The sequence below is a fragment of the Bos javanicus genome, chromosome 4 (assembly GCF_032452875.1).
Source record: "Bos javanicus breed banteng chromosome 4, ARS-OSU_banteng_1.0, whole genome shotgun sequence".
Lineage (NCBI taxonomy): Eukaryota > Metazoa > Chordata > Mammalia > Artiodactyla > Bovidae > Bos > Bos javanicus.
The window spans coordinates 49,821,286-49,847,038 of NC_083871.1; the positions used below are offsets into that span (position 1 = coordinate 49,821,286).

The following is a 25,753-nucleotide window of genomic DNA, read 5'->3' on the forward strand; positions in this document are numbered from 1 at the left end:
GCAGAGCACTGTATTAAGGAGGAGGACTGGGTTCTCATACACTCTGAAAATTAAAGTTGCCCCATCTCCTAGTAGATGTGGCCAGGATATAAGTAGAGTACCTGACTTGGGAATATATTAAACATAGAAATAAAATTATTTTTTATTATTCTAACTTACAAGTCATGGATAAGGAGTTTTAAGTACCACAATCTAAAAATAACAAATGCAATGGAACTTATTATGTCCCTTGTATTTCATAACATGAACCAACGAGACTCCTAGTTATATATAAAATATATAGGTTGATGGTTCACTCTAATTTTTTCACATACATTGGATTCATTTAGATCAAGTTATTTTTCCAGACGATCCATAGTACATCCTGAAGATGTTCTCAATCTCTTCAAATATAGCCCCCCAATTAAAACCCAGGTAATGAAATCATTTCTTACTGCCAGCTACACCATATTCAACATAAAAGTTCACAAGCTCTGGTCCCTCATATTCCCAACTGATATTGGCTGAGGTCTCAGCAGCGGCAGTAGTAAGTTTGCTGATCCCGGGGTATACTGCTTAAAATAAATATACAATAGAAAAAATAAAACAGAGACAGACAAGTCAAATTGCAAAATCAAACACACACACAATGTAAAATAAGTTTAAGTACTCTGAAATTGTTCAAGTCAAATGAAATTGATTGTTAACAGAGTTCATTTCTCCTTCACTTTAGAAAGGTTTTCGTTTCTTAAGTTACAGCATTAGGAAATAAATGAGAAATCAGAAATAATGACACACACGTATTAAAATGTATGAGTTCTATGATGTGGGTCCTAAACACTATAAACTGTTGTCCACGAGGGACAGTCTGAGAACATCAGAGTCTCCATGTACTGATGTACAGTGGGGATGGGGAGCTGACAATGCTAGGGGCAGAGGTCACAGGGTATGAGACTGCAAGGTCAAACCCAACACTAGTGGCTGCTTTTCCATGCTACTTATCATCTCAGTGTAGGTCTTTAATGAATTGCTGTTTAGATAAGAAAAAGAGTAGTGGCTTCTGATGTGTTTTGAGTCACAAATTTCTTTAAGAATCTGCCTCTGGGAAATTCAGGGACCCCAGGTGAGAAGCATCTGCCCTGGAGAAGGTTGGATAGTTAGGGTACACTGAAAAAGAAGCTGCAAAGAAAATGCTCAATACTAGTTAGCAGAAGTGAAGAAACAAGAAATAAAATGAATAAGAACTATTTCACTTGACACAGTCCAGACAGCAAGACAATCTTCCTTGACGACTGTTCATTACATACCACGTTCTGAGAAAATCATAGTGTAATCTAAACTAAGGCCACCTGATGCGAAGAACTGACTTCTTGGAAAAGACTCTGTTGCTGGGAAAGATTGAAGGTGGGAGGAGAAGGGGACGACAGAGGATGAGATGGTTGGATGGCATCACTGAATCAATGGACATGAGTTTGAGTAAGCTCCGGGAGTTGGTGATGGACAGGGAAGCCTGGCGTGCTGCAGTCCATGGGGTTCCAAAGAGTCGGACACAACTGAGTGACTGAACTAAACTGAACTGAATCTAAACAGCTTCCTGAAACATCAGATTATGGAACCTACATGATGCTACATGCTTGCCACCTAGTTAAGATGACATTTACAGTCATTAAAAGATGTTATTTGGCTACCTGAGCCTGACAATTCTATCAGCCGTACCACAATGGCCTACAGTAAAAATGACAGGCTGCTGCTGCTGCTAAGCCGCTTCAGTCGTGTCCAACTCTGTGCGACCCCATAGACGGCAGCCCACCAGGCTCCCCCGTCCCTGGGATTCTTCAGGCAAGAACACTGGAGTGGGTTGCCATTTCCTTCTCCAATGCATGAAAGTGAAAAGTGAAAGTGAAGTCACTCAGTCATGTCCGACTCTTCATGACCCCATGGACTGCAGCCTACCAGGCTCCTCCACCCATGGGATTTTCCAGGCAAGAGTACTAGAGTGGGGTGCCATTGCCTTCTCCGAAAAATGACATAGTTATAGCTATATTAACTTGAGTAGTTAAACAGTGATAAATCAGATTATTATCCCAGGGGAAATATCCTAAGATAGTAAATAAAAAAGCAGGAATGGGTTTATTAAGGCTCTGAAATTAAATTCCAAATTATGTTATATAATTTAGAAGCCAAAGCCTCTACTGAAATAAATTCAATGAAATAGCATTTCTTAGAATCAAAAAGAGAAGTATATTAAACAAATTCAATAATGCATTTGACCTCTGAGATCTAATTCACCATCACATATATATTACATACCCCTCTGTGCTAAAGATGGGGGGCAGCAGAAAGCAAAACTGATTATGGAATTACACAGGGTCCTTCTGTGGACCTAACTGATTTTAGTTGTCCGAGGTATTCCTTTTAAAGGAATTGTAATAAAAATATGATCAATCAACAGAGACACAGTTAAAACATTTCCTGTATCTAAAGCATCAGTGGCAAAGAATCCAGGCAAAACACTAATTTTCCTCAAAAAACTTTGGAATCACGGAACTGAGGAATGTAGTCTTGGTGTAATTATGGAAGATGTTCAAGGCAGAACCATACCTTCCAACAGAAGAGCAATTTGCTGCTGCTTCTTTTTTTGCTGATTATTAAAGATACCCAGAGAAGACAGTACAATTTCCTAAGGTTATCCTGTTGGGCCCTTCTTATCACAGAGAATTCTAACCCTCTTTGCTTTTAATCCCCAGTCATGCACTTACTGAACCAACACTCTTGAGGACCTATCATGTGCTGGTGTCATTTCTCCGCTGGGCTTTATCTAGTCTGCATCTAATCCCTCTTCCTACTGTAAGTCATTCTCTGCAGAGACCACCAGCAGAGTTAACTAAGCTTTAACTTCCAAAACTGCATCTCTGATTCCTTCACTTCCCTGTTTCAGATGTGGATGGCTTACTCTGCCCACAGGTGGACTGCTGTGTTTAACCCAAATATCCTGTGGGTTTTGAAACCCCGTGACTTTGTTTATGCCACCTCCCAAGAATTTATACAACCCACCTTCCTGATTCATCTGCCCAAATTCCATCTGTCCTTCAACGCCCAGTTCAACATTACTTTCCTTGGGAAGTTTTTCCTGATCCTGTTTGGCAAAATAAATGGTTCACTGCTCTAAGATCAGATAATGTTTTGTTCCAGTTCCATCTATTTTCACTCCTTTTTAATGTGTTGTCTTACCTGCTAGATTATAAGCACACCAAAGGCAGAAATTGCCTTAGTGTCCAACACACAGAGCCTTAAAAAGGGCTGGTGCTTTTTCTGGGCCAGGTAGACATAAGCTGTTGAACCTTCTCTATAGTTGGGGATTTGGAGCCGGGAGAGGGGTTGTTCCTTTGTTTGTTTTTGGTTTTGTTTGGTCCAGGCCAAATAAAGTTGTGCACTTTAAACTTGCTTTTGACTCACTGGCCTTGTTTCTTGACCTGATCAGTAGCTGTGGGACTGATTCTGGTATACGGATAAAGCGAGAGTCTGACCACAGAGAGGATTCGTCACCAGTCCCTTAGGCAGAGCTCTCCTCTGCTCTGTCCTGTTTGACCACAGTCAGCTGCTAATTCAGTCAAGAACTAGATTCAGTTCTTGACTTGCCAGTTAGTTTTTCCCTATTCCTTTGCCCGAACTGGTCACCTCACACAAATGCTCTGAATGCCTGCTCCCAAGGTGAGAAAGTAGGTAATAATCCATAGATAAAGCAGTGTCTATCCATCAGCAGTACTGGGACCATAAGTCAAATCCATTCTCCATGTGTTTTCAGTTCATTTCTACAGATGCCTTCACAGGTCTGTTTCCCCAGAGACCCTGAAACTATTGAAAGGGACATCGAAACTGAACAAAGGCAGCCAAATGACTACAATTTCTTACACCAGTATTGAGAGTTCTGACCAAAGACCAAAAGAAGTGACTCCTGAAGACCTCAAGAGTACAAGAGTACCTATTTCCATGCTCAAACTCAGAAGAGTGGTAAGAAAAAGGGTTAGCCTAGAATAATACACCTAACTGAATTCTCTTGGTTTCTAATTCATGATTTTGATAATCATTTTGTAATTCTATATTTGAAAGCTTGGGTTTCATGGACATCTCTTAAAATCTGTAAGAAAATTTTTAAATGTAAATTTCAAATCTATCTTAATGAAGAAGGAAAACAGAGAAGAGAATAGAATTCATTCCTAGAATGAAAAAAGAAATATTTTAAGGAAGGAAAACCCAGGGATACAAATTATTCTTCAGCACTTTAAAGTCTCATCATGGTTAAATATCATCACTTTATGTAACCAATGTTTAATTACTGGTATACTATTAAATGAAACAATATAGAAAAGAAGGTTGGATTTAGCTTTTTTAAAAAAATTTTAAACACCATAATCTTATCTGAGGTTCCACCAGATTTCAACACTGGGGGCTTCAGGAACCTTCTGAGACTCTGTTTTTGCTCATCTCTATAATAAGAAGTAATTTAGAATTCAATTTAGTAACATCAAACGGTAAAACCGCAACTATTTTAATTAAGATTTCTTTTAGTTCATCTTAATTCATTAAAATCAGCGGGTGATATTTTTTCCACTGGCATGCATGTCCTTTTCCAATATGACAAGTCAGTGGAAAACACAGACAACCCTGCCACAGCTCAATTACTCAGCTACTGCCTCTAGGCAGAGCCCAGTGACAGGCTGCTGCAGAGGGAAAGAGGCCAGGCTTTCTCTGGAATGGTCCCATGAAAGGGTCTAAGGGGAGCCCAGCAGCAAATTATTGTAAAACAACCAAGGATTTTAATGGACATGTAACCATCCCTGGAAAAAAGCACGCATAAAAAAGAGAGGCTCACATCCTTATATGCTCTTGTGAAAATTTTGAATTTTTACAACTTTGTTCTTTGGAGTCTAAAAACACCTATAAAACATTGTTAAGTTGATTGAAAATAGCCACAGTTCTTATTCTATCATTCTGAAATCTAGTTGATCTACATTTTATAATTTACCAAGACTCTGAGTATAAGATGTGTAAGAAAAGAGAAGATAAGATTAGGTCTAAGCTCCTAATATTTGAACAATCTAGGGCAAAGTGCTTATTTATTTTGGTTGACTTGTTCTTCATTCCCATTTGTACTTATTTGGTCTGTCGAAGTTCAAGAACATCCCTGGCCAGGGGTCTTCTCTATGGGTACAGTGCCCAGTGAGGCAGGGAGGTCTCTACCGCTCACTAAAAAGCTGACGGATCTGCCAAGAGTCAAAGACTGAGGGAATCTCTGGGTGGAAGAAATAACTACAGCTCATTCAAGCATCATTCTCCCAAACAATCTTCCTCACACAGAGATCTGTGAGCAATTAAGGAGAACAAAAGTAATTCCCTGTGACTGCTGGTGCTTCCCCAGAGAAGAGAGACTTGGTGTAGTTCGGTGAAGACAGAAATGGAATAACACAGCTGAGTAGAGCATGTGGGCTGCCTAACCTTGCTCCGAGGGGACCCCGCTGGGGAGACTTTCAGTCCTGGGCCATTTGGAGTATACAGCGAAGTCAAAATTCCAAGTGGACAGTGCAGTGTGATGCCAGCAACGTGTACACTGAGTTTAGGAGGACAGCTAAATCGGATTAGAACGGGAAGCTCAGTTGATCTGATTTCTTACTGGCTGTTTTCATCACAGGGCTAGTATTTCTGAGCCCTTCATAGACAGCATGGTCATCATGAGGGGCTGTGACAAAGTCACAGTTTGGGTCATGTCTGATCCAGCCACAATCCTTAGCATTAAAAGCCAATAGGATTTGGACCTGGGATAAGTCTTGAGAAAAGGTGAATTCAATGTGCGGCTTTCTCTTTGTAAAAAAAGGTTAGACATGAATTTTAAAGTCAGGATCTTGCAGGATATTATCTTTCTGTTGGTGTTTCAGAGCTTATTTTATTTTCACTTTGAACCCATGCTGCACTTCCCCATGGTTAACATGGCAAATTTCACACATGTAGAAAGTCATGCAGATGAATTATTTTACCTTTGCCTGCACCTACATCAGGTGGGAGAATACCAGCTTTCCATGAAGGGAAACAGAAACAGGACACTATATAGTTAGCATGTAAAGCTACATAAAACACTTCTTAAAATGCTAAAGCATGCAAGAAGAATGGAGTGTATCATATCAGTGTACCACCGCAAGGTAGGCTGGTGTTCCCAAACTTACCAGGAATCAAATCCCCACATTACTCAAAGTGCATTATTCATGCTTGCCTATTATGTAAGATGCTTAGGAGATTTCAAACCAAATTTCAATTTCTAATGCTATGGAAGATAATCAAATAAATAACCCTTAAGCAGTTCTATAATTTAGAGGCATGCAAAATCTTTTACTTTTTTTTAAAATCATTTTCACTGAATCTAAAGTTTTTCAAAATCATTTTTAAAAGTATGAAAGGAAGAGTTCCTTCCTTTCCTAAATACTTTAATGCTTTCTCTGTACCAGATGGCATAGCAAACTATGAAGCCCCATGTTCAAACATAAAAGTAAATGTATTATTTAATAACTGTTTTGATTTCCTTGCCAGAAAATCTAAATCAGTATGTAGACTAGCAAATTTTTTCTGATGAATCTAGACCACCACCAGAATCACGTGTATTTATTTGTGTATAGGTCTGCATGTCTGTGTGTGCACGAATGTGTGTGACACATATATGTACGTATATGTGTGTGTGTATATCTATATGCAAAGTTGTAGACTGGAAAAACACATTGTCTTGAACTGTGAATTCAAGTGTGGCAAAATGTTGTAATTTCCTACTCTCACCTTAATATTTTAATACACGTTTAAAAGGGACTTAAAAAACAAACAGCAAATCATTATTTCAGTATGAATTAAATCATTTTTTATATATATTTCAGAAAGAGAAGTTTCTAATACATGTTTGTATTAGTTGGGTAGCATGGATACTTCCACGGTAAGAAGGAAAGAAAAAACATGATTTCTGTCTCATGATACTTCTAATTACATGGATTTTATACATACCCAGCTTACCTTCATCCACAGTTGTTATTGCTTCTTCTGTTATTTGAATTCCTGATCCTGCTGCTGTTTGCGCATAGAAATAAAACTTATACCGAGTGCTGAAATTTAAATTTTTTAAAATCCAGCGGGTCTTGTTGGCAGGAATTTTCAGATCTACCAGAGGGCCTAATTCATGTGTGCTATTAACTGTCAACAAGAACATAAACAAAATAAAGTAATAAAGTAAATGAACAAACCAAACAAAAACAAACACACTGACAGAGAACAAAGCAATGGTTACCAGAAGGGAAGGCGTGTCAGGAGAAGGGGAAATGGGTAAAAGAGTCAACTGTGTGGTGATGGACAGAAGCTGAACTTCCAGTGGTGCATACGGAAGAGTATATACAGAAGTTGTAGTGTATACAGAAATCAAAACAGTACTGCACACATGAAACTTACATAATGTTGGAAACCAATGTTTCCCCCATTAAAAAAACCAAGTCATTCCCCATTCACTGCTGTAGGAACACTATCATAAATAAATGCATCAACCCAAAATGTTAAACCCGGATTACACTGATTTGTGTAACCTTACTCACTCTTTGTCCAACATAATTGATAACCTTACCTAGTCCTATAAATGGGAGATTGGGATTGACATACACAAACTACTATATATAAAATAGATAACTAATAAAGACCTACTGTATAGCACAGGGAACTCTTCTCAATATCTTTATACTGGCCTATGTGGGAAAAGAATCTAAAAAATGAGTGGATATGTGTGTGTATATATATATGTGAATATATATATATAACTGAATCATTCTTAGCTGTAAACCTGAAATTAACACAACACTGTAAATCAACATACTCCAATAAAGATTACAAAAAGAGAATGATCTCAAGATTTACCCTGTGATTATAATACAAATACATCTATATACGTATATATGTACATACATAGACAGGTATTTAATTTCGCTTTTGCAAGTCTTTTAAATATAAAAAATAAACTATGGGATTAACCATTTAAAAAATTTCTATAACATGGTGCAACAAGGGGAAATAAAGTCTCCATTGGCTTCTAAGATGGGAGAATTTTATAGCTGAATCTCAATAGCATTTCTTATCTCTGTTTTTGCAGATGGAGTCATGTGTTCTTAAATAACCCCTAAACTTGTCTTCAGGGGCTTTGTGCCAAATGTACCCCTTTTCTTCCCATTTTCTGGTTCTACATAATGCCCACATATGTAACGATAGTACCCACCTAAACCCCATGCTCAAGGTTTGTATTATTCTACACATCATTTATATTCAAAAGCATATATGTCATTTTTATTTAAAAAGTATGATTTGAAGTTCCTTCTAGAATAACAGTTGAAAGTGTATATATATATGTATAATACATATATACATATATATTCTACAGCTGTAAGGAAACAACTCGTTTGTATTTTAAGATAACTGTTAAGATCTTTTCCTTCTTAAGCCATATTCCCCAATTTCTTTCTCCCCATAACTTACTTGGCTGATATTTTAAGGTATACTCTGTCAAAATGCCATTCGGGTGGCTTGGTGGCTCCCATTCCAAAGTGAGAGAATCTAGCGTTGGATTAACAATCTTCAAAGAGGACGGAGCGCTGGGGACTTTAAATGAGAAGTAGAGTCAACACAAAGGTTTTTGAATGTTTCAAATTGCATTGAAGTGACATATTTCATCAGATCTATACCACACATCAAAATTTTTATAACTAATTCTTATTCATAATTCAGCTGAAAATATGTTAATAGAAACCTGTTCTGCCTCACCATTTCCATCTAAAGTCATTAAAACCATTCTCTCCAAATACATAAGGACTTTGCCTTGATACGGACCCAAACTAACGTTCAAACTAATATTGTTGTTGTTCTTTTAAAGAGACAGTACTTGTTTGTTTCTTGAATGGGGTCTTAATAAAAGCAAACTAGTAACTGAGCAGAACTAGTAATATAACCAGACCTGCAAGTAGAAGCAGTTACATTCTGGGCCATGAAGGACTGTTTTCCCCAACAAACCAGGAGTCTGCAAACAGTCAGAACATGCTGCGTGCTAGGCTCTGGGCCTGAGCCAGCCTGTCCAGGTGCAGAGGGGCTCTTATCCCAAGAGCTGACAGATGTCCAGCATCTTATGGTGATGGACAACAGCCCGGTTGCTGGCAAACCCCTGGCTCTGGGGAAGGCCTGCAGGGAGTCAGGATCTCTGTGGCAGAGGCTGGCAGATTACCAGAGGAAACATGCCTGGTCTTCTTTTATCCCCTTTCTCCTGAGGATGAGGGATGATGGCAGTCCTCCTCATGATCGTTAGCTTCTCTACCCAACCTAGCACGCTCCCTAGACCCTCCTGTCATTACAGCCAGAAACCAGGTAGTCAACTGGAATTTCTCCCTCTGCCTCATTTTTACCATCTCAGGAACATGAAATTCTGCAACATCCACCGTGGTAACCTCAACTATATCCCTTCCCTCCTCGCCTCTCAGCTGCTGGCCCTCACTGGCCTTTGACTGAGCCTAGCAGAGTCCTGGCATATAATTCCAGGTTTCCTCACATCACCCCTTTGAGAATCTGACACCCATAAACTCTCCCCTGAAAAACACATATCCCTTGTATATAACACTAGGGGGTTCATGGAGCTCCTTAAACCCGTCCATCAACCTCTTAAGAGACTACAGTTCCAGGTTAAGAGCTCCTGGTTTGAGGGTTAATATCCATAGCATTTATGGATTATGACCAGATCAGCCATCATACTGGTTCTCCCAGACTGACCTTCCTCTCTTTTCTCACCATTCTTGGCGGCCTAACTTACGGTTCTCTGAAGGAGCCATGCTGCTTCCTACCTTTGTGTCTTGGACATACTACTTCCTCTTTTGTCTGTCCTTCAATTTCCTGGCCCTCTTTTCTATGGCACCAGCCCCTGAGCTATCTAAAGAACCTGTGTAAGGTCTCACCAGTGAAAGCCTCTAGTGTAAGAAGTCCTGACCTCCAAGGAGCAATGAGGTTGAGGACCAGGCATTGTAATGAGATGGGAGTTACGACACAAGTGACGTTCAGAGGCTGCTGGGCAGCTGCCAACACCATGAGCCCTTCAACCAGAAGTCAGGACAGGGTTTGTCTATAGACTGCTTTTATCCGTGTCTAGGTATATGCTTGAAAAAAAAATACTAATTAAAAAAGATACATGCACCCCAATGTTCACAGCAGCATTATTTACAATTGCTAAGATATGGAAGCAACCTAAGTGTCCATCAACAGATAAACGGATAAAGAAGACATGGTCCATATATACAAGGGAATACTACTCAGCTATAAAAAGAATGAAATAATGCCATTTGCAGCAACATGGAGGAACTTGGAGGGTATTATGCTAAACGAAGTAAGTGAGACAGAGAAAGACAGATACTATATGATACCACTTATATGTGGAATCTAAAAAATACAGCAAACTAGTGAATTTAATAAAAAAGAAGCAGACTCACATATATAGAGAGCGGACTAGTGGTTATCAGTTTGGAGTGGCAGGGGGAGGAGGAATCCAGAGGTAGGGGAGTAAGAGGTATAAATTATTAGGTATAAAAACAGGCTTCAGGAGTATACTTACAACATGGGGAATACGGCCAATATTTTACAACTATAAATGGAGTAGTACCTTTAAAATTGTGAATCGCTATACTGTATACCTATAACTTACATAATATTTGTATTGCAACTATACTTCACCAGGCTCCCAGGTGACTGTGCCCAGACTCCTCCAGCCCCAACTCCTGCATCAGTGTGTTTGGTTCTCCGCACCGCCCCACTCCCTGCCCCCGCTGCCATGGCCTGCACTTGGAGAGACTCTTCCCAACACATTCTGTCAAGACCTCCAACCTTCGGGGACTTCCCTGGTGGTCCAGTGGTTAAGACTCCATGCTTCCAATGCAGGGAGTACAGCTTCACCTCTGCTCAGGGAATTAAGATCCCACATGCTGTGTTAGCATGAACTCTGAAGCTACGCTGAGAAAAAAGTAAACTACAACCTAGAGGATTCTTTCCTTTCTAGATGTTTTTCTCAGGCAATCACCTTTTGTTCTCGTGCTTTTTGGCTAAGGTAATTGAGGTTTAAAGAAGTTACATAACTTGCTTTAGGTCAGAAAGTTAATGATCCAGGTCAGCATCAAATTAGCAAGGTTCTACAAGGCATTGTAATAAGATGGGAGCATTGTACATCTCACTGTAATGAGATACTTCCATATCTTAGCAATTGTAAATAATGCTGCTGTGAATATTGGGTGCATGTATCTTTTTAATTCGTATTTTTTTTCAAACATAAACCCAGACATGGATAAAAGGAGTTTACAGACAAACCCTGTCCTGACTTCTGGTTGTAGGGCTCATGGTGTTGGCAGCTGCCCAGCAGCCTCTCAGACTCAGCTGAGTGTCCCAACTCCCATCTCATTACAATGCCTTGTAGAACCTTGTGTAAGTGTCCATCAACGGATAAGTGGATAAAGAAGCTGTGGTACCTATATACAATGGAATACTAGTTAGCCATAAAAAGAATGGAATTTTGCCATTTGCAGCAACATGGATGGACTTGCAGGGTACTATGCTAAGACAGAGAAAGATTTTTGGCAGTATGACTAAGTGTGGAGAAAAATGTTGAGAGAAAGGTGGTTTTGGGGAAGCCTGTGAAGCCTTATCCACAGCCTCAGGCCATAGATGAGCTGACACTTTGCCAGCTCTGTGTGTGCTATGTTCATCTATGGGACAAATCACATTTGGCTTCCAGAATATACCTTACTTTGGGGCCCTTCTGTTATCCAAAGCCTCTCGAGATATGCCATATTCTCCTAGGAGCTCAGAAATACATCCACCCTACCTCCTTCCGGAGTATTGAAGACCTTGTCAGGGCTGGCTGGGCCCTCCCCTTTCCCATTGACCACGCGGACATTCAGTGTGTAGTGGCTAAAGGGCTCCAGCCCAGGCAACATGCCGTGAGTCTTGCTGCCCTGGAAAGTAAGGATCTTCTTTTCAATATGGCGTCTGTTTCTTGTCAATGAACTCTGCGCCTTCCAGTAGTAAATCTGAAACAGCAAGAAGAAAAGTCAGGGATGGACAAGGGAATCAACGGAATCTTCATGAACACAAAATTAAAGCTTTGTGTTTTCCCCCAGAAAGTTCCCTGGGTAAATTTTAGACTAGAGGAACAATGGACAGATATTGATTTGGAGGCAAGCGAGTAGGACCCCACAGGTAGTGAGAGAAATTAAGAATATTTGATGAAGCTGGACTCTACTATTTTGTTAGAGGAGTCTAAGTGAAACTAAAGAAATGAAACAGCATGAGACCCATAGAGAAGGATTTAAGTGTCCTTTACTTACATAAAATAGTCTAAAAGTAAAAATCATTGTTGTTGTTTAGTTGCTAAGTTGTGTCTGACTCTTACAACCCCGTGAAAAAAATTAAAGATTACTGTCCAATATTTACAAACTTTTCCAGACTTAATACAACTTCAAGTACAATATATCATTTAGTTTAATCCTAAACCCACAGAAAAGGTGTCACAACTTTTATTATGACTATTCCTATAGTACAGATGAGCCCCTGGGCTATCAAGAGGCAAGAAGACCCTCTACAAAGTCTAGGGCTTTCTCACTAAACCAAACTGCATTGCTTAATTAAAAGCACTTATTTTTTGGCATTAAATTGCAGACACAGATTTTGAAGAGATAAAGTATCGATTAACTTTGGATAAAAATGCAGAATTGCTATTTATTAAGTCCTCTTAAATTCTCTTAGGAGTTTAAAAGCACTTTCAAAAGAAATCAATGTATCTACAGAATCTGGCCAAATTGAACATGATGCAGTGCAAAAACTGGCCTCTAGATGTCAGGGTTTAACAAATCAAAGCAGTGACTTCTTGGTCGCTAGGAAAGTTCTTTGACCATCTGTCAATCAAAAATATGAATCCATCTTTCTACCCTTCCCTAGAACAAAGAAAATTGATGTTTATAAGAATGACCTAGTTGGGACTACATGATCTTGCTGCTGCTTAGTCACTTCAGTCGTGTCCGACTCTGTGCGACCCCATAGACGGCAGCCCACCAGGCTCCCCCGTCCCTGGGATTCTCCAGGCAAGAACACTGGAGTGGGTTGCCATTTCCTTCTCCAATGCAGAAAAGTGAAAAGTGAAAGTGAAGACGCTCAGTTGTATCCGACTCTTAGCAACCCCATGGACTGCAGCCTACCAGGGTCCTCCGTCCATGGGATTTTCCAGGCAAGAGTACTGGAGTGGGGTGCCATTCTACAATCTAAATTATTAACAACAAAAGTCTACATTGTTCTCAGGATAATTTTGTTTGTTCGACACATGTCACTATTGCTTTAAAGCTAGGTGCATTTCATTACACTGTAGCTTTCTGAACAATAGTTTTTCCCATTTAATGCATTCGTTAACTGTTGAGTTGGCAGACTGTTAGATTACATGTGGGATAAGTGGAGAAAGTACTTTTCTCTCACTTTGTGAACAGTGAGATTTTGATCTGACTCTAGCTGGGATGCTGCAGAGGTGGCTTGCCAGATGAACTCTCAAGGCTTCCTTCAGCCAAGAAAAGTGAATCTGGCATGCCTTTCACTTAGATGGGCAGGTTCTAAGAAAAGAACAAGAAAAGTGTCTTTCACTTGCCCGATAGCCCTGCAAGTGTCCTCGGATACTTTTCAGAGGTACAGGGTCCCAGTGCACCTCAGCTAAGGTGCTGTTTACCACGTTGACACGCACATTCCCTGGAGCCACCATTGGGACTGGGGAAGATGAGAAAGAGGGGTAAGAAGTATCAATGTCATTTTGAATTTCATGCAAAAATGTCACTGTCTCATAATTTTGACTTGACACATGCCCCAACCCTATTCTATGAATTATCAAGGAGGAGAGTAATTTTTCATTTTTGGTATCTGTTCATTTGACTTTGTGATAATAACACATCTTTTTAAACAGTAATAACTTTTAACATTCTGAACCGATTTTCTACATAAGCAGGCTGTTTAAATGCAGAAATGTTGAGCAAAATAACTGCTGCCTCTCTACTTCCCAATCTAAGTACCTCTGGGCATGGCCTTGACTTGCACCTTGGTAATCTGTTTGCTGGGGGACAATATACACAAAATAGCATCAGACACTTACGGTCTTCTCCAGAATGTCCCATGACTGCAGCTGGCTCTGGGGCAAACCCTGCATCGTTCAGGGCCTGAACTTTGATCAGGTATGGAACAAAGGTTGGGGTGCCCGAGACAATGTATTTGGATACATTTGCCACAACCACAGACGTCCATTCATCATCGCCATCCTTCTGGCGCCAGCTAACTTTGTACTGAAGGCCTGGCCCATTAGATTCAAAACCATTCAAGGGCTACAAGAAAAGCCAGATAATCAGAGCTTATAAAACAGATTGCACCATCTCATACTGGAATGGCAAGTTTGATTCCCAGACTTAAGGACAGTGAGCACTGAGACAGTAAAATATAAGCTATGAACAGTTTTCTCCAGGAAACTTTCTGTCTTTTTTTCACATGTGATGAGATTCATAGCTTGTTTGGGATCAACACTTCAAAGGTAGTTAATTTCTATCTTGAAGTAGTAAAAACCACCCAAGCCTTTCAAATTCTGGCTTCACAGTTATGGGTGGGTGACATAAAACTTTTCAGTTATATAATTTCCTTTATGTATTTCTGCTTATGTGACAGTACATCAGTCTCTAGTTTACTTGGAGACTGAAACTTGTGAACTACTTCTTTATTTAAAAAAAAAAGATACTGGCGTATTCTGTCCTGTTTCTCCATGCATGTATATAAATATACACAAAGGTGTAAGCATCTAAGTATGGCCCTGTATGGGTCTATTTAAAGTAAGTTTTAAAAAACCACAAGTAAATATATATTAATTTTTCAAGTCCAGAAAATACACACAGGCCAAAAAGAAAATAGTAGAAGTTGACTACTGGTACGTGTCTTCTAGATGGTTCTTTATGATGATGATAATTCGAGTCAGCATTTATTGAGCATGTATATGTGTTAGGCACCATCCTACGTGCTTGCTATGCATTAACTCCTTTAATCTTATGAGGTGGGTTCATTGCTATTCCCATCACACAGATACATGATGGAGATGTTAAGTGTTACACAGTTAGTAAGTGGCAAAGCTGGGATTTGCATCCATTCATTCTGGCTCCAAGGATCAAGCTTTTAACTACTACACTATAAATAAATAAAGAGTCCCCCAAATGGATGAAACAGGATTTTTAATATGGATATTATTTAAAAACAACTTTCTGGGATAGGGGAGGGGAAGGAGGATCATGAGGCAGGGGATATATGTGTTAATATGGCTGATTCGAGTTGTTATATGACAGAAACCAACACAATATTGTAAAGAAATTTTCCTCCAATTAAAAAAAATTAAAAAACGACTTTTCTTTCCACTGTAAATATACCAAGGAAAATTGAAGATTTCAGACATAGCTCACCTTCCATGTAATCACCAAATTATCTGGCTCTGATCCCAGCCCTTCCACAGCTGTGGGATTTTTATCAGGTTCTAGAAGTCAAGCAGCCATACACGCGTAAGCTTTGATCTTTTGCAAACAGTGGAAAACTTTTCTATTTTATTTCATATCACAGAGGTCCTGCTTTACCTGCAGCTTTAGTCAAATACTGCTCAGATGCCTCGCTGGGCAGACTCCTCCCCAGGTTGTTTTCCGCCATCACTCGGAAGGAATAGTTGACATAGGGCGACAGCTTCAGCTGGGCTGTGGTCTGTGTTCCAGGAACTTCAGTTTGGTGGTGCCACAGCCCTGGCTCATGCATTGCATCTTCATACTCAATGATGAATTCTGGCCATACCACATACATGCAACAAACCCAAGACATGAACTCATTCACCCAATGGTAGGTTACTAGGATAATGAACCAGATAATCTAACAAGAGCAGCCAAACATGAGTTATCTCACTTTCAAGAAAAAATCATTGGGATATTTTGACTTCAGAGTCCTATTATTGTCCTCAACACTCAAGCAGATCCAATAATGTTTGGTATTCTTTCTTTAGCTTGTTGAGTTAAAATTATTTAGAAGTGACCCACATATTTCTAGGAAAGTTTAAACAATGAAAAAATGACTGATTTTTGTTTTCCACAACAGGAGAAGTTAAATTAAATACAAGAAGATACCATTTCCCACTACATAGACTGGCAACAATCAAGCATTTAACATACTTTGTAGACTTGGACATAGGGAAATGAGCGTTCTTATACTTTGCGGGAAGCATGAATTGGTACAACTTCAATGGAGCACAATTTAGAAGATCTAACAATATTTAACTCAGATACCCTTTGATTGAGAAACTGTGCTTCCAGCAATTTATTTTGAATAAATGTGCTTATGCATATGTTCAAAAATACATGAAAAGGAATCCACATGGCAGCATTGTTTGCAAGTGAAACAACCTAATTGCAAACAAACTAAATGTTCATCAATAGAACACTGATTAAATAAATTATGATGCATCCCCACAATGGAATATTCTGCAGCTGTAAAAAATGAATAGGGCTGCGCCACATGTACTGAAACAGAATGATTTCTAAAATATTTTGTTAAGTGACACCAAGAAGGGTTCAGAACATGATCCAGTGTGTGCTGGATACTACAGCTGTGTAAACGTAAAAAGATTTACTACGACGTACACACACACACATGTGCTTGAATGTACATGTGTTACTTCTCAGAGGACAGAAACTGCAATACTGGTGTCATTGCAGCAACTGAGAATCAGGGGTGGGAGGAAGACTTACTTTTTAATGGATACCTTCTCTCTTGTCTCTATTAAAATTTTGTGGTATGTGTATTTTATCCTTGTAAAAACAGGTATTTATTTGAAAAGATGAATGCGCCACAATGCAGGACTATTTACAATAGTTCAATGCAGTACTATTTACAATAGCCAAAATATAGAAGCAGTCTAGATGTCCATTGACAGATGAATGCATAAAGAAGATACAGCATATAAATACAATGGAATATTAATCAGCCATAAAAAGAATGACGTAATGCCACATGTGGCAACATGGGTGGATCTAGACATTACGATATTAAGTGAAATAACCCAGGCAGAGAAAGACAAATATCATACAATATTGCTTATATGTTTAATTCAAAAGAAAATGATGCAAATGAACTTATATACAAAGCAGAAATAGACCCATAGACATAGAAAACAAATTTATGGTTATCAAAGGGGAAATGTAGGGGGAGGGATAAACGAGGAGTTTGGGACTGACATAAACACAGTACTCTATATAAAAGAGATAACCTACAAAGACATATGGTACAGCACAGGAAACTATACTCAATATTTTGTAATAACCTAGAATGTGAAAAAATAGGTATAAGTGAATCATTCTGCTGTACACGTGAAACTAACAATATTGCGAATCAAGTATACTTCAATTAAAAAATAAATGGAAAAAAGGTTATTTAGATATTAATTATCTACTACTTGCCATGTACCATGACACAAATTATAGATACAAAAATGAACTAGAAATATGTGTTGCACTGCACATCACTTAGTGATGCGCTAAGCTCATCACTTAGAGTTCTCCTTCTAATCTGCGTTAACTTGCTAGTGATCTCCAGCTTAAACTGATGACCTTCACATTTATATCTTTAGCCCCTATCTCTTCCCTGAACTGCAGTCTTGGATACTTAATCACCTACTCAAGAATTCCACTTGTTTGTTGAGTATGGCATCTCAAATTGGATGTGACCAAGACTGATCCCAATCTTCAGCCCAACTAGTAGTGACAATTCAGGCCAGAATCTTGAAGTCCTTTTTGATTCCTCTCTTTCTCTCAAATGCTCAACAGTTCTGTTAGCTGTATTTTTTAAATATATGCAAAATTTCAGCTTAACATTTCTCAGCTTCTCCATCCCCATGAGCTAATATAAGACATGAAGATTTCTTGTGTGAATTACTGCATAACCTCCTAACTCACAAGTTCCCAAACTTCTCAGTCATAGTAGGCTTATGTTCCAGTACTTTTTTTCATGGCTCCGTTAGGTCAAAAGAAATACCTAACATTTCCAAGTAGTAAGGAGTTAGGTCCATATAAACTAATAAGTGTTTATGTCTTAACTTAAAATGAACAGGAAACCACATAACTTCTCTAACCTTGTCAACAAATTAGATACCACCTTCCTTTCCTGTTTCACACTGATTTTCACACAGTATTTGCTTTTTTATCACAGCGAAGGCTTTGCAGAGATATGACATTGTCACAATGTGACATAGCACTATTAATACTGAAGCTGTGAACTACCTCCAGCTAGCATTTCATGGGGTGTCTGACAGATGTCACTGTATTTAAAAAAAAACCAAAATTTAAAAATCACAAACTTAACATCTGGAGGCACGCCTGTGAGTTTGCTGAGGTTCTGCATGGTATTTCAATGCATGATTTGAGAATCACGGTCCTGCCTGGTCTCGCCACCCTGCTACCCTCATGTTTCTCTATAGACTATTTTCAGTAGAATAGCCAGTGCGATCCACTGTTGTTTAGTCACAAAGTCATGTCTGACTCTTTTGCAACCCCATGGTCTGTAGCCTGCCAGGCTCCTCTGTCCATGGGATTTCCCAGGCAAGAACACTGGAGTGGATTGCCATTTCCTTCTCCAGGGGACCTTCCCCACCTAGGGCTTGATCCTGTTTCTCCTGCATTGCAGGGGATTCTTTGCTGCTGAGCCACTGGGGAATCCTAGCGTGATCCATTCCTCTATTTAAGTCCCTCCAATTCCTTCCCAAACTCTACAATGGAATGCAGGGTCCTACACATGCATATCCCACTCCCCCACCAACTCTCTGCCTCTTTGACCTTTTCTCCTACTTCACTTCCTCTTGTTCATTTCACTCCAGCTACAGTGGCTTCTGAGCAGACACGCTCCTATCTCAGGGTCTTTGCTCTTTCTCTTGCTCTCCTTGGGAAATTCTTTCTCCAGGTAACTACATGGCGTGTTGAGTACCTCCTTCTTCAGGTCTTAATTGACATACACAAACATTACCTTCTTTTTTTTAAAATTGATTATTTTGTAATTGAAGCATAGTTGATTTACAATATTGTGCTAGTTTCAGGTATATAGCAAAGTGATTTGGTAATACATATATAGAAGAATCTAACTATAATAATTTCCCATTACAGTTTATTACAATATATTGAATACAGTTCCCTGTGCTAAACAGTAAATCCTTGTTCATCTATTTCATATATAGTAGTGTAAACCTGTTAATCCAAAATTCCTAATTTATTCCTTCTGCCTTTCCCTTTGCTAACCATACATTTGTTTTCTATGTCTATGAGTCTGCTTCTGTTTTGTAGGTATGTTCATTTGCACCATTTTTTAGAACCATATATAAGTGATATCATGTAAGATTTGTCTTCTCTGTCTTACTTCACTTAGTATGCTAATTTCTAGGCCCATCCATGTTGCTGCAAATGGCATTACTTCATTTTTGATGGCTGAGTAGTAGTCCATTTTCTTCACTCATTCACGTGTTGATGGACACTTACGTTACTTCTATGTCTTGGCAGATTATTGTAAACAATGCTGCAATGAATACTGGGGTACATGTGTCTTTTTGAATTAGGGCTTTCATCTTTTCTGGATATGTGCACAGGGATGGGATTGCTGGATCACATGGTAACTCTATTTTCAGTTTTTTTTTAAGGAAACTCCATACTATTTTCCAGAGAAATGCTACCTTATTAATGTAGCTTTTCCTAACAACCTTGTTTGTAATTATATCCCTTACCCCTGTATTCTTTAATCTCCTTCTCCTGCTTTGTTCTTTGTGTGGCTTAAACATGGACACACACACACACAGCCGTGTGTGTATATATGCTTATATTTGACTCCTCTAGAAAGCAGATGCAGAGACAGAACTAAATGTGTACAGTGTCAATTTTTACATGTATATAGAGGGTTAGGGTTAGTGTTGGGGTTAGGGTGAGGTAAGTAAAGTGACTTTTCAAACCCGCAACTGGTAACAGAGCTCAGTGCAGACATCTGAGGGGTCTTTCTTTCCATTAGCCCTTGCTATAAAGTGACACATTCACCAGTGTTAACTCCTCACCCTGATGACATCAGCCTAGAGAATAAAATCAGGTGAGGGACCATGCCATAAGGATACTGGAAGATCTTAGTAAAATTAGACTATGGATAAGCTTAGAAGTTTTAAAATCAAACAGATACTTAAGAGAGTAGACACAAGTCTGTAATATGTTTATGCTGCACGAAGACTAAATTGCTTTACAGTGACTAAGATAATTCTGAAACGATGTGCATGTTGATTTATTATACCTGCTGTAAAGCAGAATAGTTCCAATTAAATTAAGCAAAAACCTCTCCTCTATCTTCTGTCCTTTAGTGATGTTCCTTTCTCAATGGATTTTCAGTCCTTGATCAGAGCATTCATTTCATTCGTGCCAAGTCTTCCTGTTCATCCAGTATATTAACCAGACTTAGCTGGTGAGGATGCTTAGAGACTTTTTTTTACCCAGGTTAAAATGACCCCATCAGATTTCAAGGCATTTCTACTCTTCATTCATTTATTCAACAAATATCTATTAAGTACCTATTATATATCAGGCATTCTTCTGAAACAAGTTAGTCAAAAATCTCTGCCCATATGGAGTGTATATTTTAGTTAAGGACACAAATAAGATAAAAAAATATTACTGTATTACTGTGTACAGTGTCTATGCATATATATATGTATATATGTGCATATATGTACACATGCATATGTACACATACATATACACGCACTACTCAGATCTCTTTTTGAGAGAGAACCCACTACCAGGAATGTCAACAGCAGGCTCTATCTGCTGCCCTTTTCCCAAGGATCAGCTGTGGTGTTCCCGTGAGGCCACTCTCCACCTGAGCTAGTCCAGTGACTGAGCACAGCGAGGGCCCTAGACTCAGCCCCACCCTCTGCAGAACGTCCCCCTGGGGTCCTTGCTGACCTGGCTGAGACGATCTGTACTGGAGTCTGAGAGTTCTCCCAAACAACCCTCCTTCCTCTCTCCTTTCACAGACATCAGACCTGTATTACAATCTGAAGATCTTTCCTGCCTACTGCTGCTTTCTCTCCCTTTTATCTTCCATGGGCTCTTTCCCAAATAATCTCTTTAGGCTGATGTCATCAAAGTGAGGAGTTTGAGGAGTTAACACTGGTGAATGTGTCACTTTATAGCAAGGGCTAATGGAAAGAAGGAAATGGCAACCCACTCCAGAATTCTTGCCTGGAAAATCCCATGAACAGAGGAGCCTGTTGGGTTACAGTCCATGGGGTTGCAAAGAGTCTGACATGACTGAGCATGCACACACCCAAGCCTAATCACCTCCCCCAAATTCCTGTCTCCTAATACTAATACCCAGAGAAGGCAATGGCACCCCACTCCAGTACTCTTGCCTGGAAAATCCCATGGACGGAGGGGCCTGGTGGGCTGCAGTCCATGGGGTCGCTAGGAGTCGGACACGACTGAGCGACTTCACTTTAATGGAAAGAAAGACATCTCAGATGTCTACATTGAGTTCTGTTACCAGTTGAGGGTTTGAAAAGCCACTTTACTTACCTCAATATTCTAAGATTTAGACTGGTCTTTCTGTTATTTTCTCCCATATTAATGGGCAAAATATCTTGCAATATATCTTCCTACTTTGGTAGAAACTGAGGGTGATTCTTATGGATCTTTAACACAAAAGCACAGTCTATTCACTTAATTACCATCTTTATCCATCAGTGTCCCAAACCAGAAACTGTAACCAAGAATGACTCCAGCTCTGAGGAGAGGTGAGCCATAAATAAATGTTTTGGTTCTGTGAGAAATGAAGCAGAGGATGCCAGGAAATATCCCTGTGGGAAATTTCAATTGCATGTGACAGAATGCTTTGAAAATAATCATAAAGTTGACCAGTGAAAAAGCAAATGACATCACATACTTGTAATAGGACTATTGTTGTCATCGCCTGGGGTCCATGACAGCTGAACACTCCTGTCCAGTTGATCTGTCAATTCTAAATCAAAGGGAGGATTTGGGACATCTGTAGATCAAACACATACATCATAGTTAACCATCCGACCTTGAGGGTCTCCGTTACTTGTGCTACTATTCAGAGTGGACTCTTAAAGACACAGAGCACGTAATGGCCAATGAGCATGCAACCGAAAGGAAATGAAAACAGCTGAGGCTGCTGGGAACGCACACACCATCCAGGAGAACCCCTCGTTGAGCTCTGCTTGTATCTTTTTCAAATGAAACAAGTCCCTTGTCACCAAAGCCAGTGGAATGGACAAGTATGGTTCTCCAGCACTCTCAGTGTGTGTCTTTTCATAAACATAGACGAGCACAAACAGAAACAGTAATATGGAAGCTGAATTTCTAACAAATGGGAAACAGAGAATGGCAAACGCTGAAAAACAAAATACAGGTAAATGCATATACTGTTAAAAGAAGCTGCAAATACTCTTTCTGAAACATGCTAAACTACAGATTTGGGGGCACTTGAAGAATATTCATATTTTTAAGGGAATTATAAAATTGATGCTATGCAGCTAGCCCTCAGCATGCATACTTTATGTGGATGCTCAGTACTTGTCAGGCATATGGGGAGGTGTGTTTATTCTCAGAGGACACCGGGGTATAGACACCTGTTGGGATGAAGGTGTCCCAGAAGCATGTCTGCCTCTTCTAATGGTGCACTTGAAATCCAGAGAGTTAATGTTCCCCTTGGGTCTTTTCCTGACCTTACTCTTGGCAGTACCTCTGGCTCTTGGACAAACCAGAAGCCATATAAAAATGTAAGCACTTCTTTGATATTAGTAAAGAAGCAGTAAATGTCTATAAAGGACAGCTATTCTATAGTATAATTCATGGTATCTGTAAAATCCAGCTGAGTTTTTGCCACAAAATTAATTTTTGTATTCAACACTGAAAAAAGATGAGGGTTCTTCAGTCAAAAAGATTTCTGGAAAAAAGTTCTGATTTATTTTTCCAACTCAGAAAAATCAACATGATATGGAAGTGTCCTCTTTTTTGTCTATCTTTAGTGATCTATCTCCTGTGAACACAGTGAATTGGTGGTTTTCTCCGACACAAAGGTCAAATGTTGTTCTAGACATCCATTGTTTTCCTACGTAAATTTCTTGAAAAGGGAACCCCCAAACAACATTTAGCTTTCCAAAACAACTTTTAATAGATTGAAAATCTAATTTTTGGAATGATATATGAAATTGCTTTTCCTGTCTGTAAAAGGTGGACAATAGCTTTTGAAAAGCACTATGCTACTTTACAAAGAAGTGATATCAAAGAGGGACTTTCATTAAATTCAACGACTTTGTAATAACACATGAAACACTTGGAATTGAGTGGCAATATATGCAGTGAGAAGTTCCAGGGTTACAATGGAAAAATGATTCACAGCAGTAAATGGACAACACAGCTGAACATCTGACAGAGCCCCTTTCCTTAAAGAAACACAAGGACGTGATGGAGATAAGAAAGTAAAGGAATTTTTCTGCACGTGTGAAATTGTTCAAAAGAAAACAGAGAAAAAGGACTCATATTAGTTTACCGTAAATGGGAGCTGGAGTTGGAGTAGGAGCTAGAAAGGACAGTAATATAAACGATTTTAATCAAAATTAGTAATGGAAAGATATACGATAGCACAAAAAGACAGAGACTGAACATGATTACGATTATAAAACTGAGCCTTATGTTTAGCTGCAAGGCATGGCATTGATAAACATACAGGAACAATTTGGGGGTAAAACCTCTTCAGTTTTAAATAAAAGTAGATTAACTGCTCTGTCTTATAAAAATATCACTAATATGCATAACCACCATTTTAATTCCAGTGCTGCTACAGGGTATATTTATGCTGGAATTATTTCCTCAAAGGACTCTTTCAAAAAAGATCTGGGTATTTCACTCACCTATAAAACGGTAAAACTGTAACAAGAAAATAGTTACAATTGACAATTTTTCCTTTCAATCCTAAAACAGGGCAGCCAGTTGTGCTATACGTGTTTTAGTTCTTACCGACAACGCTAAGCACAGCGCTGGCCGAAACGTTGTCCAGAGTTGTGTTGGCCACACATGTGTAGGTCCCACCATCATCATCGTTGACATCAGCGACCACCAAACGGTCCTTGTCAACGGTGAACCTGCAATATCACACGTTCAGAGCGGCTGAAATGGACACCCAGCCACACCCCATAACCATTTTACTGGCACGAAAACAACAGTGAATTTGATAGAAGGGAAAGACGATAAAGACTAGCAGCACACCAGAGCGAAAATCGTGTACAATACATGTCACTTTGATAATGATTATAGTTGGAAAATATTTTGAATGAATGAGAAGCTTGTTTTGAAATGATGACAAGTCCTCTGGTCCAGTGGGTTTTAACCATGCCTCTGGAGTTTTAGGCACTTCCTCAAGACCAGGGGCTGAGGTGGGGGCAGTTCCAGTTATCCTGACTAAAGGGCTTTCCTATGGCTTCTGCGACTACCACTCATCCAGCTCAATTTTTAACAAAGTGTATATTTTTTAAAAAGTTATTATTGTTGTTTATTTTTCATTGGAGTATATATACTTGATGTTTCATGTATACAGCAAAGTGATTCAGTTTTATTTTTTAAATATATATATTTAAAATATATATATAGTCTTAAATATATTTAGTCTTACTAAATATATTTACTTAAATATATATAGTCTTCTCTGGTAGCTCAGACGGGAAAGTGTCTGCCTACAATGTGGGAGACCCGGCTTCAATCCCTAGGTTGGGAAGATCTCCTGGAGAAGGGAATGGCAACCCACTCCAGTATTCTTGCCCTCCCCTCAAAAAAAAGGAGCTCAAAGAAATATTTTTGGGACTTCCCTGGTGGCTCAGACGGTAAAGCATCTACCTGCAATGCGGGAGACCTGGGTTCAATCCCTGGGTCGGGAAGATCCCCTGGAGAAGGAAATGGCAACCCACTCCAGTACTCTTTCCTGGAAAATTCCATGGACAGAGGAGCCTTGTAGGCTACAGTCCATGGGGTCACAAAGAGTTGGACATGACTGAGCGACTTCATTCACTCACTCATATATATATAAATGAATAAGAATGTAAATAATCAGAGTATACATGTACATCCATATACATATATACACATACATATTCTCTTTTTCAGATTCTTTTCTGTTATAGGTTATTCTAAGATGCTGAATATAATTCCCTGTACTACACAGTAGGTTCTTGCTGTTCATCTATTTTACATACAGTAGTGTGCATCTGTTAATCTCAAATTCCCGATTTACTCCACTCCCATCCCTTTCACCTTTGGTAACTGTAAGTTTGTTTTCTAAGTCTGTGATTCTATTTCTGTTTTATAAATAAGTTCATTTGTATCATTTTTCTAGATTCCATATATAAGTGATATCATATGGTATTTTTCTTTGACTTACTTCACTTAGTATGATAATGTCTAGATCCATCCATGTTGCTGCAAATGGCATTATTTCATTCTTTTTTATGGCTAAAGAATTCATCATTTACTGCAGAAACTTTGTATCGTTTTTCTATATGCATAATTTACAATAGGAGAAATGATTTGCAATAGAAGAAAATAAATGCAAACAA

The 25,753-nt window shown here is 39.1% G+C and overlaps 1 protein-coding gene across 2 annotated transcripts in view; it reads right to left on the reverse strand.

The window, feature by feature from the left end:
• The window catches only part of NRCAM (neuronal cell adhesion molecule), a 319,780-nt gene that overhangs the window by 25,221 nt on the left and 268,806 nt on the right, over positions 1-25,753 (reverse strand). Inside the window, exons 18-28 of one of the 2 annotated variants that reach the window (XM_061414005.1) lie at positions 24,165-24,289; positions 23,698-23,727; positions 22,066-22,167; positions 15,702-15,899; positions 15,534-15,604; positions 14,195-14,420; positions 13,700-13,815; positions 11,894-12,098; positions 8,524-8,646; positions 7,018-7,203; positions 435-551 (exon numbers count right to left, since the gene is read on the reverse strand). In XM_061414005.1, the coding sequence (XP_061269989.1) occupies positions 435-551; positions 7,018-7,203; positions 8,524-8,646; positions 11,894-12,098; positions 13,700-13,815; positions 14,195-14,420; positions 15,534-15,604; positions 15,702-15,899; positions 22,066-22,167; positions 23,698-23,727; positions 24,165-24,289 (1,499 nt within the window). The remainder of the gene's footprint in view (positions 1-434; positions 552-7,017; positions 7,204-8,523; positions 8,647-11,893; positions 12,099-13,699; positions 13,816-14,194; positions 14,421-15,533; positions 15,605-15,701; positions 15,900-22,065; positions 22,168-23,697; positions 23,728-24,164; positions 24,290-25,753) is intronic. The other variant, XM_061414004.1, reaches the window with a different exon arrangement.